This window comes from Neocloeon triangulifer, unplaced genomic scaffold (genome assembly GCF_031216515.1).
Source record: "Neocloeon triangulifer isolate White Clay Creek 2 clone unplaced genomic scaffold, ASM3121651v1 ptg000001l, whole genome shotgun sequence".
Classification (NCBI taxonomy): domain Eukaryota; kingdom Metazoa; phylum Arthropoda; class Insecta; order Ephemeroptera; family Baetidae; genus Neocloeon; species Neocloeon triangulifer.
Window position 1 is genome coordinate 5,600,542 of NW_026775544.1, and position 11,580 is coordinate 5,612,121.

General features: G+C 35.4%; 5 protein-coding genes across 11 annotated transcripts in view; 4 read left to right on the forward strand and 1 right to left on the reverse strand.

Annotated features, from left to right (window-relative positions):
- LOC132201685 (uncharacterized) overlaps positions 1–1,009 on the forward strand; it is a 167,582-nt gene extending 166,573 nt beyond the window's left edge. For all 6 annotated transcript variants that reach the window (XM_059628090.1, XM_059628057.1, XM_059628048.1 and 3 more), the window contains one exon: positions 11–1,009. The gene's annotated coding sequence lies outside the window, so the exon portion shown is untranslated. The remainder of the gene's footprint in view (positions 1–10) is intronic.
- LOC132192914 (putative serine protease K12H4.7) lies at positions 891–4,463 on the forward strand. The gene is made up of 8 exons (XM_059613143.1): positions 891–984; positions 1,344–1,546; positions 2,048–2,229; positions 2,632–2,994; positions 3,237–3,505; positions 3,573–3,705; positions 3,889–4,058; positions 4,121–4,463. Exons 1-8 carry the CDS (start codon positions 891–893, stop codon positions 4,225–4,227), a joined length of 1,521 nt encoding a protein of 506 aa, XP_059469126.1. The 3' UTR covers positions 4,228–4,463.
- Positions 4,464–4,882: 419 nt separating this feature from the next.
- Positions 4,883–7,800, forward strand: LOC132192391 (putative serine protease K12H4.7). Its single transcript, XM_059612343.1, has 7 exons — positions 4,883–5,132; positions 5,484–5,665; positions 5,733–6,095; positions 6,530–6,795; positions 6,855–6,987; positions 7,332–7,501; positions 7,560–7,800. Exons 1-7 carry the CDS (start codon positions 4,920–4,922, stop codon positions 7,664–7,666), a joined length of 1,434 nt encoding a protein of 477 aa, XP_059468326.1. The 5' UTR covers positions 4,883–4,919; the 3' UTR covers positions 7,667–7,800.
- A 1,702-nt stretch (positions 7,801–9,502) lies between these two features.
- LOC132196494 (poly [ADP-ribose] polymerase tankyrase-2-like) lies at positions 9,503–10,889 on the reverse strand. Of its 2 annotated transcripts, XM_059619204.1 has the most exons (5): positions 10,692–10,889; positions 10,540–10,635; positions 10,181–10,367; positions 9,770–10,026; positions 9,503–9,713 (listed from the first exon to the last, which is right to left on the reverse strand). In XM_059619204.1, the coding sequence occupies exons 2-5, from the start codon at positions 10,618–10,620 to the stop codon at positions 9,672–9,674; spliced, it is 567 nt and encodes a 188-aa protein (XP_059475187.1). In that variant the 5' UTR covers positions 10,621–10,635; positions 10,692–10,889; the 3' UTR covers positions 9,503–9,671. The 2 variants fall into 2 exon arrangements, with proteins under 2 accessions (XP_059475187.1, XP_059475178.1); XM_059619195.1 differs by having other exon boundaries at positions 10,540–10,889.
- A 113-nt stretch (positions 10,890–11,002) lies between these two features.
- Positions 11,003–11,580, forward strand: part of LOC132199609 (uncharacterized) — a 48,511-nt gene continuing 47,933 nt past the window's right edge. Inside the window, exon 1 of the mRNA XM_059624672.1 lies at positions 11,003–11,315. The gene's annotated coding sequence lies outside the window, so the exon portion shown is untranslated. The remainder of the gene's footprint in view (positions 11,316–11,580) is intronic.

An 11,580-nucleotide genomic window follows, 5' to 3' on the forward strand; every position in this document is an offset into this window, starting at 1 on the left:
TTATCTGCAGGATTTGCATCGACATCCTTTGTTGCTGTGAGTGACTAACGTTCTGAGCTAGATGAAAATAGTGAACAAGAGAGAGAGACTAACTAACTTACTGTTGACGAAGAAGGAGTTTCGAGGGAGCTGCTGTTGAAAAATAGAGTGCTTGGAATATTTCTCGTGATCTGTGATATCGTCCCGCGGACATAATTATGAGTGCAGGAGAGGAACTAACTCGACCGCCGCTGAATGTGCAGAGCAAATTAAAAAATTAGCAGAGGGGGCGGCAACTCGAAATGGGATAAACTAACTAAACAATTGAGACATTACACTGAAGACTGTGTTATTATAATCAATCATTATGGAAAAGCAATAGAAAAACACGTGAGAGCGCATGAGAAAAAATCTGAAAAGTTGTTACTGTTCAAAAAAAAAGTACTGTTTGTCTCCTTTAAAAAAGTATATATATTAAAAAACGCCGCAATTTCCGTTTATACTCACACACAAACACACACCAGAAAAATCAAAAGAATCATGACAAAAAAAATATATGCTTTTTGGTAATAATCTGTACTAAAGATAAGTCGGTGGATGGAACATTTAGACGAGGACAGAGAGAATCCTTAATTTGATGTGGTGCCTTTTGGACTTTTGATGCTGATTGTTTAGTTACAAATTGCATAGAAGCAAAGGAGCTGCATTTTTGAAATTTTATAATTTTATTTTTAAATGCACATCCTATTCAAGAAGAGGCAATAATTTTTATGGCTGACAGGCAAAAACATAGGAGGGTATTTATTTATTTTGATTAAATTAAAAAAAAAAAGTGAGTTTATTGTATTGAAAGGTGCACATGCAGATTCACCGCCTTCTATAGACCTGGAATTGGCCTACAATCCTGTTAAATGTACCAAAACTTCATTCTCCAAAATTCAAGTGAAAAACTGCAGATTGGATTTTGTGTCTCTCTTGGCTGTCGGTTTGAATGCCTGTGCTACTGTATGTAAATAAAAATGAACCTGAAGCGACATACTTTTGAATTGTCATTTTAGATTGTACAATCCTCATACAACAATTTTCAATCGTTATTTTATTAAATGTTTTGAGAATTTTGTCTTCAATCTCTGATCATAATCTACAAAAAAAATTGTTATAGTTAAGAATTTTAAATTTTAGTAATTTAATAATTGGATTTCCCTATTTCGATATAAAATAACAACGGGGAATTCCTAAAAATCTGGAGCTGCCATTCAGCCACTTCAAGTGATGCTGATAAGACCAAACAGATATTTTTTTGCGATTGTGGATTACTTTTGTCTGGATTCATTATTTTGGCTGAACTGCAAGTAGTCTTTGAGATGACCAGAGTGGCTGTCGTCGTTTTGGGCCTCTTGGCTGCCACCTGGTTGTGGCTCTACCATCATCGAGGGTCATAAATACCTTACAGGTCATCCGTCGAGGGCCTCCAAAGAAGCTCGGTCCTGCCAGAGCTCACACCACCCAATTTTTCACGCAGAGATTGGACCACTTTGACGTGTTTAATAATGCTACTTGGCAGCAGGTGATACCTATTTTATTATGTGAAAAAAGAAAATAATAATAAAAGATTAAATAATTTTTATTTGGTTAAAAGAGGGGATTTGAGGCTCTAGCGATTTTCATTTTATACAAAAGTAATAGAATGGTAAATATGGTTAGTTTATATGTCCATATGGGCCCGCCAATAAATTTTATTTTCTAGTCTTTTTATAAGGCAGTATTTTAATTTTACAATTTTAAACCAAATTATGGGCCTTTTTTATTTTGGAAATAGTAAAAATTTGCATGCGACTCAATGTTACATTGAAGAAAAATCAAATCTTGGGACATTCTCCCTTCGACTGCTATTTTGTTCATGAAATCATCTACTCTCCAAAAGTGTGACCATGACCATGCATCCGTAAAAAAATCGCGGTGGAAAATTAAGAGCCGAAGTAAAATTTTGATAAGAGGAAATTTCATGATAAAAATACAGTGGAGGAAGAATTTTTAAATTATTACATGAAATTTGTAATCTTTTCAGCGGTATTTTATTTCCACGGACGTATACGTTCCCGGAGCTCCCATTTTCCTGTTATTAGCAGGCGAATGGGAGGCCGACCCTGTGGAGATCGAGTTCACCTTTATTAGTCAACTGGCCGCCAATTTTAGTGGAATCACCATAGATCTTGAACATAGATACTACGGACAGAGCAGGCCTACTCCGTAAGATTTTGTTTCATTGAAATTATGAACTGTAAAATCCATTTGAAATTTGCAAGAGAAAAGATAATCCTCATTTTCATTAGTTTGTACAGGAATTTATTTTAAATATTTTACTAGTTATTATTTCTTTGTATATAAAATCAGCGAAAGTTTTATTAACAGTTTTTTTTTTCAAAACGCCTCAATGGATTATATAATATTAATTTTTTTTGTAATAATTTTTATGAATTAATACAATAATAAATTCCTGATTTAGCTTGTAGACCATAATCAAACTCTATGATTATTAATTATTTTATTTAAAAAACAAAATTATTATGCATGACAATTATATTATTTCAAAGTAATATTTTGAAATGCTTATTTTACATATCTTTTATGGAATTAATCATTTAAATACAGAAACACAAGTCTCGAAAATCTGAAGTACCTGAGCGTTGACCAAGCCCTGGAGGACGCAGCCAACTTCGCCTTGAGTTTGAAGGAATCGCTCGGTCTCAACGGCCCGTGGATCGTAATTGGAGAATCGTACTCTGCTAACCTAGCAGCGTGGGCGCGCGCTCGCTACCCGCACATCTTTGTGGGCGCCTACGCCTCCAGTGCACCCATCCTGGCGCAACTCGGCATACCTGAGTACATGGAGGTCGTAAACGAGGCCCTTGTGGCCACCGACCCTGCCTGCCCGGTTGTCATTCAGGCCTCCACTGATGAACTTGACGCGCTTATCTTGAACGGAGACGCAGAAAAAATCACCCAACTTTTCAAGTAATTAATCAATAATTCATCATGAAGCATTCAAAGCATAATTTAAATAAAATTCGGAAAGTAAAAGATAAATTAATTATTTCTCCTATTTAACTGTAAGGAATAAAACAACCAAATTAATAATTGAGAAGATTAAATATTTTCTAATTAAATCATATATTTTTATTGTATCATTTATTTAAGGTTGTATATTACATTATATTATATTTTACTTACTATGTTATTTTTTTTTAATCATTAAGCTTGGCCTCTACAATTGACCTGGCCAACAAGTACGATCTGATGCTTCTGCGGTTCTATATTTCCTTAATCGTATTCGGCCAAGAGGTGCAGTACGCCGTGCGAGGCAGCCTAGCAAGGGTCTGTGAGACCCTTGTTGCCGGACAGAGCACTCCTTTGGAAACGGTGGCTCAGTTCTTTAGGGACACCTTTAATGGAGCCCAGATCAACGTTGTCACCGACGACTTGTTCAGCTATTACAAAAACGACATCCAGTTCTCGGATGACGTCAGTAAGTTAGGAGATTCAAAATACTAATAAACTAACAAGAGGTCGGTCAAATTCTAATTCTTAATTAGACCGCCCTTGGTTATACCATTCTGCGATCGAATTGGGTTATTACCAAAGCCTGGCCTCTCAAAATCAACCCTTTGGCCAGAATATGACTGAAGAATTGTTCCTCCGCTTTAACGCTGAAGTTTATGGCCCCGAGTAAGTTAATTATAAATGATTTATTGTGTAAATTATTTTAAAGACATTCTTAATTAATTAAATAATTATTTATTTTGTTAGAAGTGATGATTTTAAAGAATCGGTTAAATTTCAGTGTTTTGTTAAAAAAAAAAAAAATTTAATTTTTCACATTTTTTTTAATGGTAATACGAATTTTGGAAGGTTCACACGAGAACTGACCCAGTCAGGTATTGACCGCACCAACCTTGCCTTTGGAGGTCTCAATCCTGACGTAACCAGGGTCATCTACACCCACGGCACTCTTGACCCCTGGCACGCCCTTGGACGCGAAACTGACCTAAATCCTGACTCGCCTGTTATAATGATTGAAGGTACAAAATGCATTTAATTTTAAAGAAAATTAATAATAATAAAAAATATGCAAATCTTATAGGTCTGTCGCACTGCTATGACACAGTCGGAGTGCCCAGCTCTGATGACCCGCAGCAACTTATTGATGCCAGGCTGCGTATCATTGAAATTGTTTCTAGTTGGCTGTGAAAATGCGAAGATTAAAATAATAAAAATGCAAACACAGAATTTCCGTAAGAAGATTATTGGAATCATACATATATTATTTTTAATTTTTAGCTTATATTAAACTCTGAATGAAAATTATCAATCACTTGAGTGTTCATTTTTGCAATCAAAATAATAAAAAGGACTGATTAGGAAATTATATTCTCCAACACCAAGCAAAGCATATAACATAAAAAATTGTAAACAAAACAGAAGAAATATTGGCCACATTGAGAGTGTATCTTATAAATTTTTTGCACATTATAAAATAATTAAGTTGACTTTTGAATTTCTCACCAAATATAAAATCTCTATATATGTACATAAAATTAAATAAATATTCATGTTTTATTATGATTTTATTTTTAATTAGCTTCAAATCATTGTTTCACTTTTCAAGGGTGAATTTATTTTGTATCAAATTTTATATTTGATAGTATAAATAAATATACTTTATTAAAAAATATTCAGTCAGTTAGAAAAACATTAAATAGGGTGATTTATGGTCAGTATGAAAACAATCAGATAAAAAGATTTCTTGAGTATCAATCGTAAAAACCTTGAGTCGACACTCGGAGTGAAGCTGATAGGTGTTCCCCAGAGATAATTTTTGCACTATTGCGATGATAAAGAATTGAATCTATAGAGTCCGAAAAGGACCACTCATCTCCAAGATGTCGCGTCTTGCTGTCGTCGTTTTGGGCCTTCTGGCCGCCACCCTGGTAGCGGCCCTGCCCGCAACCAAGGTCGTCAACCCCATGCAGGTCATCCGCCGTGGCCCTCCTCCTCCTCCAAAGCAGTTTGGACCTGCCAGGGCTCACACCACCCAATATTTCACGCAGAGATTGGACCACTTTGATGCTTTCAATAATGCTACGTGGCAGCAGGTGAATTTAGTATTGATAAGATAAATTTATACGTGGCACTTGTCAACAGAACAAGTTTTACAATTTCTCACAAATTCGTACCTGCATGGCTGTAAATATAGAATAAAACTGAATTAAATGTAATTTTATTATGATTTTTTTTTTTTTGTAATAAAAATTTAGAAAACGCTGAGATAAAATTTTCTGGAAATATGCTATTCTTTTATTGTAAAAATTTAAATAACCAGCAATAAGCTTAATTCTTTCTAATGTACAATGAATATTTATATTATACGATTTATTTTAAATGGAAAAATTATGAAACTTATTGAAAAATACTTTCATTTAATGACATATAATATCAAATTTTAGCGATACTTCATTTCCACTAATGCTTACACCCCTGGAGCACCCGTCTTTCTGTACCTGGCAGGCGAATGGGAGGCCGACCCTGGCGAGGTTGAGTTCACCTTTGTTGGCCAACTCGCTAACAATTTCAATGGCTTCACAATTGATCTTGAGCACAGATACTATGGACAGAGCCGACCTACTCCGTAAGATTATTTTTTAAAAAAATGTGTTTATTTATTAAAATTTTATTATAAACTAACACAAATGCAGAGACACAAGTTCCGCCAACCTGAAGTACCTGAGCGTCGACCAAGCCCTGGAGGACGCTGCCACCTTCGCCCTTAGCTTGAAGGAATCGCTCGGTCTCAACGGCCCGTGGATCGTGGTCGGAGGTTCGTACTCGGCTAACATGGCAGCGTGGGCTCGCGGCCGCTATCCACACATCTTCTACGGAGCCTACGCTTCCAGTGCTCCAATTTTGGCGCAACTCGACTTCCCCGAGTACATGGAAGTCGTCAACGAGGCCCTTGTGGCCACCGACCCTGCCTGTCCGGCTGTTATTCAGGCTTCCACTGATGAACTTGACGCACTCATTGAGGCCGGAGACTCTGCAACTATCACCCAGCTCTTCAAGTAAATAAATAAATTTGATAATGATCATTAGATCGATTATTGTAGGTGGTTTTGGTAAATTTAATGTTAAAAAATAACTTAGATTAATAATTTAACTTTAAAAATGTTGTCATAAGGTATTAAACAGAATTTACAAAATTATTATTTCTAAAAATTTGCAGATATATTTATTATTAACTAAGGCCTAAGGGTCATAATTAACAAAAATTATTGATTTAAGGAAGCGTTATTGAAAAACTAAATTAAAATCTCTACATTTACAAAGTAACCAAGGTTACTTTTTTTTCTTTTCAAAGGATATATTTAAAAAAATTAAATATCATATTTTTAATTAAAGCAAAAATTGGTCTAAACTATTCAATTTTCTATTGTTTTCAATTCACATCAACGAGAATTTAAAATAATGTTGATTTTTTAATTGTAACTTTTAAAAGCTTGTTCTATCCCATCGACTTGGCCAACCAAGACGACGTGATGAACTTGAGGGCTACCATTTCCTACCTGTTCGCGGGAGAGGTTCAGTACGCCAGGGGTGGAAATTTGGTGACACTTTGCCAAACCATCGTTGCCGGACAAAGTACTCCTCTGCAAACCGTTGCTCAGTACTGGAACGACTACTTCGGTGGAGCGCAACTTGACATCACGGCCAAGGCCATGTTCGACTATTACAGGGACGACATCCAGTACTCAGGAGACGTCAGTGAGTTTAACCTCAAATCTTTGAAAGCGATTATTTTTCTAAAATAATATGACATACAGCACGTCAATGGGTGTACCAGACCGCCACTGAATTCGGCTATTACCAGAGTTTGAGCTCCCCCAACCAACCCTTTGGCCAAAACGTACCCTTGTCCTTCTCCATTCTTTTCAACCTTGAAGTTTATGGACCAGAGTAAGTTCAACATTAATTACATAATATATTTTTTGTCCACAAAATATAACATATAAATTTGCGTCCTGTGGTTAAAATATCAAATGGTTTTTTTATGTGAATTTTTTCAAGTTTTATCAGGAAACAATTTAGACAAAAATTCTCTTTCTAAGTAAGAAAAATCTCTAATAAAGACATCATGCAATGTGATGCAATGTCAGCATTCAGTTTTCCTTGATAGGAAACTTTCTCCACAATTTTTAAATGGAACAAAATAATTTAAAATAATATTTTCTCTGTTTCAAAATGCTGAGTTCGGTTTTGGATTTCAACTTTAAATTATTTTTGCTGCCTCATTTTTCCAGATTCACGCAGGAAGTGTCTCAGTCTGGCGTTGACCGTTCCAACCTTGAGTATGGCGGTCTCAACCCTGAAATAACCAGGGTCATCTACACCCATGGCAGTCTTGACCCCTGGCACGCCCTTGGACGCGAGACCGATCTGAATCCAGACTCGCCAGTCATCATGATTGACGGTAAAAATAAAAATTTTAAATAAAAAAGATGAAAGAAATAAGACGCTTGCGTTTTCAGGTCACTCGCATTGCAGGGACCTTGGAAGTTCCAGATTGGATGACGAGCCAGTACTTCTTAACGCCAGACAGCGCGTCATCGACATTATTGCTACCTGGTTGGTGTAGTAAGCAAAAAAAAAAAAAAAAAAAATGTAACACAGAGAAAATTTGGAACAAATTCTGTCATTTTATTATCCTTTATATCCATAGTCTCATTTCAAGGACTGAAAAATGCTTGATAAACAATTCAAAAAATCTTATTTGCAAATTTTTAGTTTTCTAGATTCAACTTAAAAGTGCTATGAATTTTTTTACTATTCAACTGTCCCGTCAATCATTAGAAATGAATATCACCTTCATGGCTACAAAAACATGTTCAAAATTATTTACAAATACGGCATCTAATATTTTATCATTTGCCAAGTATTTAAGGTACAGTATGTACTTAACATATCTTACTTGCGGTGACTAAAATATCGTTGAGAAATGAAATGAATTTCAAAACCGTTCTTGATGTATGCTTAGGGCACAATGGTGTACTCGACCAAATATAAAGGCAGTGCCTATGAAAATTATATACATATTTTAAAATTCCATGCAAAAAAATCGATACAATTAAAAAAATCACCTGATCTCCATTAAGGACTGAAACCACGGGGCATCTGAGGGATGGTGCAACCTCTGGATCTGCGGCCACACTGTGAAATCCTTTAGGGATTTGGCAGTTTGGTTCAGTAGGTCTATAAATATTGCCCATGAAGCACCGGCAGATCAGCAAGTGGCGCACACATTCCATGCATGCAAGAATCCCATGTAGTGGACAACCCTTGTTGTTGCCCCAGGCATACCGATTGCTCTTGGATGAGAAATTTGAAAAGTAGATCCCTGGAAGTAAATTTGTTTTTTATAACACCACAAAAATTAGAAAAAAAAGTGCTACGGACCTTGATTTTAAATAATATTTAATTTTCTTTAATTACTTTTTATTATTTGCTTAGTGTTTTACTTGAAATTTTTGCAATAAAGGAATTAACTTCTCCAAACATATTCCCAACTCTGGAATAACGTAAATTGAATCCTTCCTCGACAATCTGCATTGCTTTTGGACTGCCGTGGTAAAGTTCCATCACTTCTGCCTCCTCCTCGCCCATCTCAGCCAGAATCAATTTCTGGCACATTTCATACCTCGTTCGTAATTCCGGGTTTACAACACGACTGATCTATATTATAATTAATTATAAAAGGCACTCAAAGTTTTACAATAATCACCTTGTAGATATTGTAGTTGCTCAAAGCGAATGATCCATTTATAGGCGTGATCGTTTCTGTCATCTTCCTTTTAATTTTCTTGAACGTTTTCCCCACCCTGCTTAAAGGTATTAGCACGTCCATGTCCATTGGCAATAATTTCAGTTCAATTCTTGCGCTCTCTCTCTCTTTGAACAAACCTGTGTTATCCTTTACTTGATGGAGAATAAATAAATAAACCCAACAAAAATGAAAACTTACCACCGCGCAAAATGAATGTAAAGAAAGTTATGTTGCCGCTCTGCCATTAAAATGCGTCCATACGCATGCTCCCTCTTAAGTCTTGATATATGTAACTGCTAGAATACATATCATAAAGTATATAATATATAAAGACAGAACGCATGCCTGTGAGTATTCATTTACTTTTTCTATTTTCTTCTCGATTTTCAAACATATAATTATGTAGACTACATGACTACATAATTTACTTGCTAGTGCTTAATAGAATCTCACACACAGTATTAATTATTTGAACAAAAGTATAATTCCTCCCATTTTTTTTTCTTTATCAAAAAGAAATTTTTTTTTCAAAAAGTATATTTCTTTCCTCCTTAGATGGTTTTAAGATTAATTCCTATTAAAAGTAATAAAAAATCTTCATTACATCTCTGAAATAAAATTTTTATTTTTCCTTTTTTAGCAAGTCTCAATTAAGAAAAATCAATCACTAAATTATTACAACGATCCAGATACAAAAAATCATTTTAAACAATTTGAGCATCAATGATAAAAATGCTTGAGTTGATGTGCTGCCGTTATTGAGTATTGTAATTCCAAGCCAATCAAGCCAGAGGTCAAGTTGTATAATTATGCAGGCTATTCAGGGAACAATGGTATATTCGATCAAATACAAAGGCAAAGCCTACAAAAATAAAATGTTAAGATTGTACAAAAAAAATTTTTGTTAAAAAAAATTACCTGATCTCCATTGAGGACTGCAAACTCAGGGTAGCACAAGGATGGCACAACCCCAGGTTCTGCAGCCACACTGTGGAATCCTTTAGGAACTTGGCGAGTTGGAGCCGTGGGTCTGTAAATGTTTCCCATGAAGCAACTGCAGACGAGCAAGTGGCGAACACATTTGGAGCATGAGCGATCCCTGTGCGGTGGACAGCCCTGCATGTTGCCCCATGCAAATTGATTGCTCTTGGAAGAAAAATTTGCAAAGTAGATTCCTGAAAACGTGTGAGAAAATACATATGTATTAAATTTGCTTTTCATTATTTCAAACTGTTGTTGCATTTTTTATTCAATTTTAAATATTTTTAAAAATTATTGTTCTGACGACTTTGGAGGAAAAAAAATTCAAATTAAAAGTTTCATCTTTACCTACTCCAAACATGTTGCTATTGTCAGAGTACTGAGCACTGAAGCCATCCTTGATTATCTGCATTGCATTCGGACTGCCGTGGTAAAGTTCCATCAATTCTGCCTCCTTGGCGTTCATCTCTGTGAGAATCAATTTTTTAACGTTGTCGTGCCTTCTTTTTAAGTCCTTGTTTACAACTCGACTGATCTAACAAAATAGGAGCAAAATTTACAAACATGAATGAAAAAGGTAAATTTTTTTGTAAAATTCAAATGCAATAATAAAAATAAACAAAAATTTAATTACAGTGAAAACAAAATAAAATGAAATTAAATCACGTCATTTTTGTTTTTTGTTTTTTTTTAATATAAAAAATTACCTTCTTGATATTGTAGTCGCTCAAGGGGATGCCATTGTTATGAGACTTGATCGTTTCTCTCATCTTTTTTTCGATTTTCATGTACGTTTCCTCGTGCTTTCTTAAGGGTTCTAGCAAGGCCATTGCTAAATTTCAGCAATTTTATTTTATACCTCTTAATCTGGATTTTGAATAATCCTTGAAGATGCTGAGGCTGACGGTGCTCGCAATTAGTCGGTGATTCACCAAAACAAAACTGAAGGTTTCAAGGAAAACGATGAATGATGAATAAAGAATGAGGAATGAAATGAAAAACGAAAACGAATGAAATGAGATGCTGCCAATGCTGCCCCTTTCGCCGCCGGTGCGTGTCGAGTCATGTTTCCATTACTCGCGCATGCCCTCCTCACGCATGCCTTCTTCGCCAATTCTTCACTTCTTACGGTCTCACTGCCTCCAATCCAGTCCTAAGTCCAAAGCAAAACATAAAAGACAAGCAACAACATTGTCATTGTATTAAACGGAATGAAACTTGTTCTTTCTCCTCATTTTTTGAAGACGGCAAGTGAGGTACATAATGTTGAATTAGTGTGCAAGACAAAAGTGAAAAGTGTATCTTCGAACCTAATTCGTGTGCATTTTGTCTCAGTCTGGATTAACAGAGATTAAAAGTGATTGCCATCAGCCCATCAAGAGGCGTTGTGCGCATTGCAAAATGGTTAATTGGCAAGAAATTTATTTTACTGCTAACATCATGACAGAGCCCTGGTCCACAAAACATCCGCACCGAATTCCAGGTAAGAGAAATACTGAAAATTTAAAAAACAACACATCATCAATGTTGACCCGGTTTGCATTTTCCGTTCTTCCGGAAATTCGTCAACATTTTATGAAGGACAAAACTTCACAATTTCTACACATTGCTGACGAATGAGTTTTTATCCTTAATAAATAAAAACAAATTAATTTTATTCAATGATCTTCAAAGTACTAAAAAATTAGTTATTGCTCTTTAGTATCGCCCAGGTTTTTATGAGTTTTAGTGAGTTGTTCACTAGCACC

Bases quoted from the DNA above. Each gene is read 5' to 3' on its own strand.
- LOC132192914 (XM_059613143.1), top strand. From the start codon at position 891: ATGTACCAAAACTTCATTCTCCAAAATTCAAGTGAAAAACTGCAGATT. The intron at 985-1,343 runs GTATGTAAATAA...GTAGTCTTTGAG, and splicing joins GTTTGAATGCCTGTGCTACT to ATGACCAGAGTGGCTGTCGT. The intron at 3,706-3,888 runs GTAAGTTAATTA...GAATTTTGGAAG, and splicing joins GCTGAAGTTTATGGCCCCGA to GTTCACACGAGAACTGACCC.
- LOC132192391 (XM_059612343.1), top strand. From the start codon at position 4,920: ATGTCGCGTCTTGCTGTCGTCGTTTTGGGCCTTCTGGCCGCCACCCTG. The intron at 5,666-5,732 runs GTAAGATTATTT...ACACAAATGCAG, and splicing joins GGACAGAGCCGACCTACTCC to AGACACAAGTTCCGCCAACC. The intron at 6,988-7,331 runs GTAAGTTCAACA...TCATTTTTCCAG, and splicing joins CTTGAAGTTTATGGACCAGA to ATTCACGCAGGAAGTGTCTC.
- LOC132196494 (XM_059619195.1), bottom strand. From the start codon at position 10,662: ATGGCCTTGCTAGAACCCTTAAGAAAGCACGAGGAAACGTACATGAAA. The intron at 10,368-10,539 runs GTAATTTTTTAT...CTATTTTGTTAG, and splicing joins GCGACTACAATATCAAGAAG to ATCAGTCGAGTTGTAAACAA. The intron at 10,027-10,180 runs GTAAAGATGAAA...ACACGTTTTCAG, and splicing joins TAGCAACATGTTTGGAGTAG to GAATCTACTTTGCAAATTTT.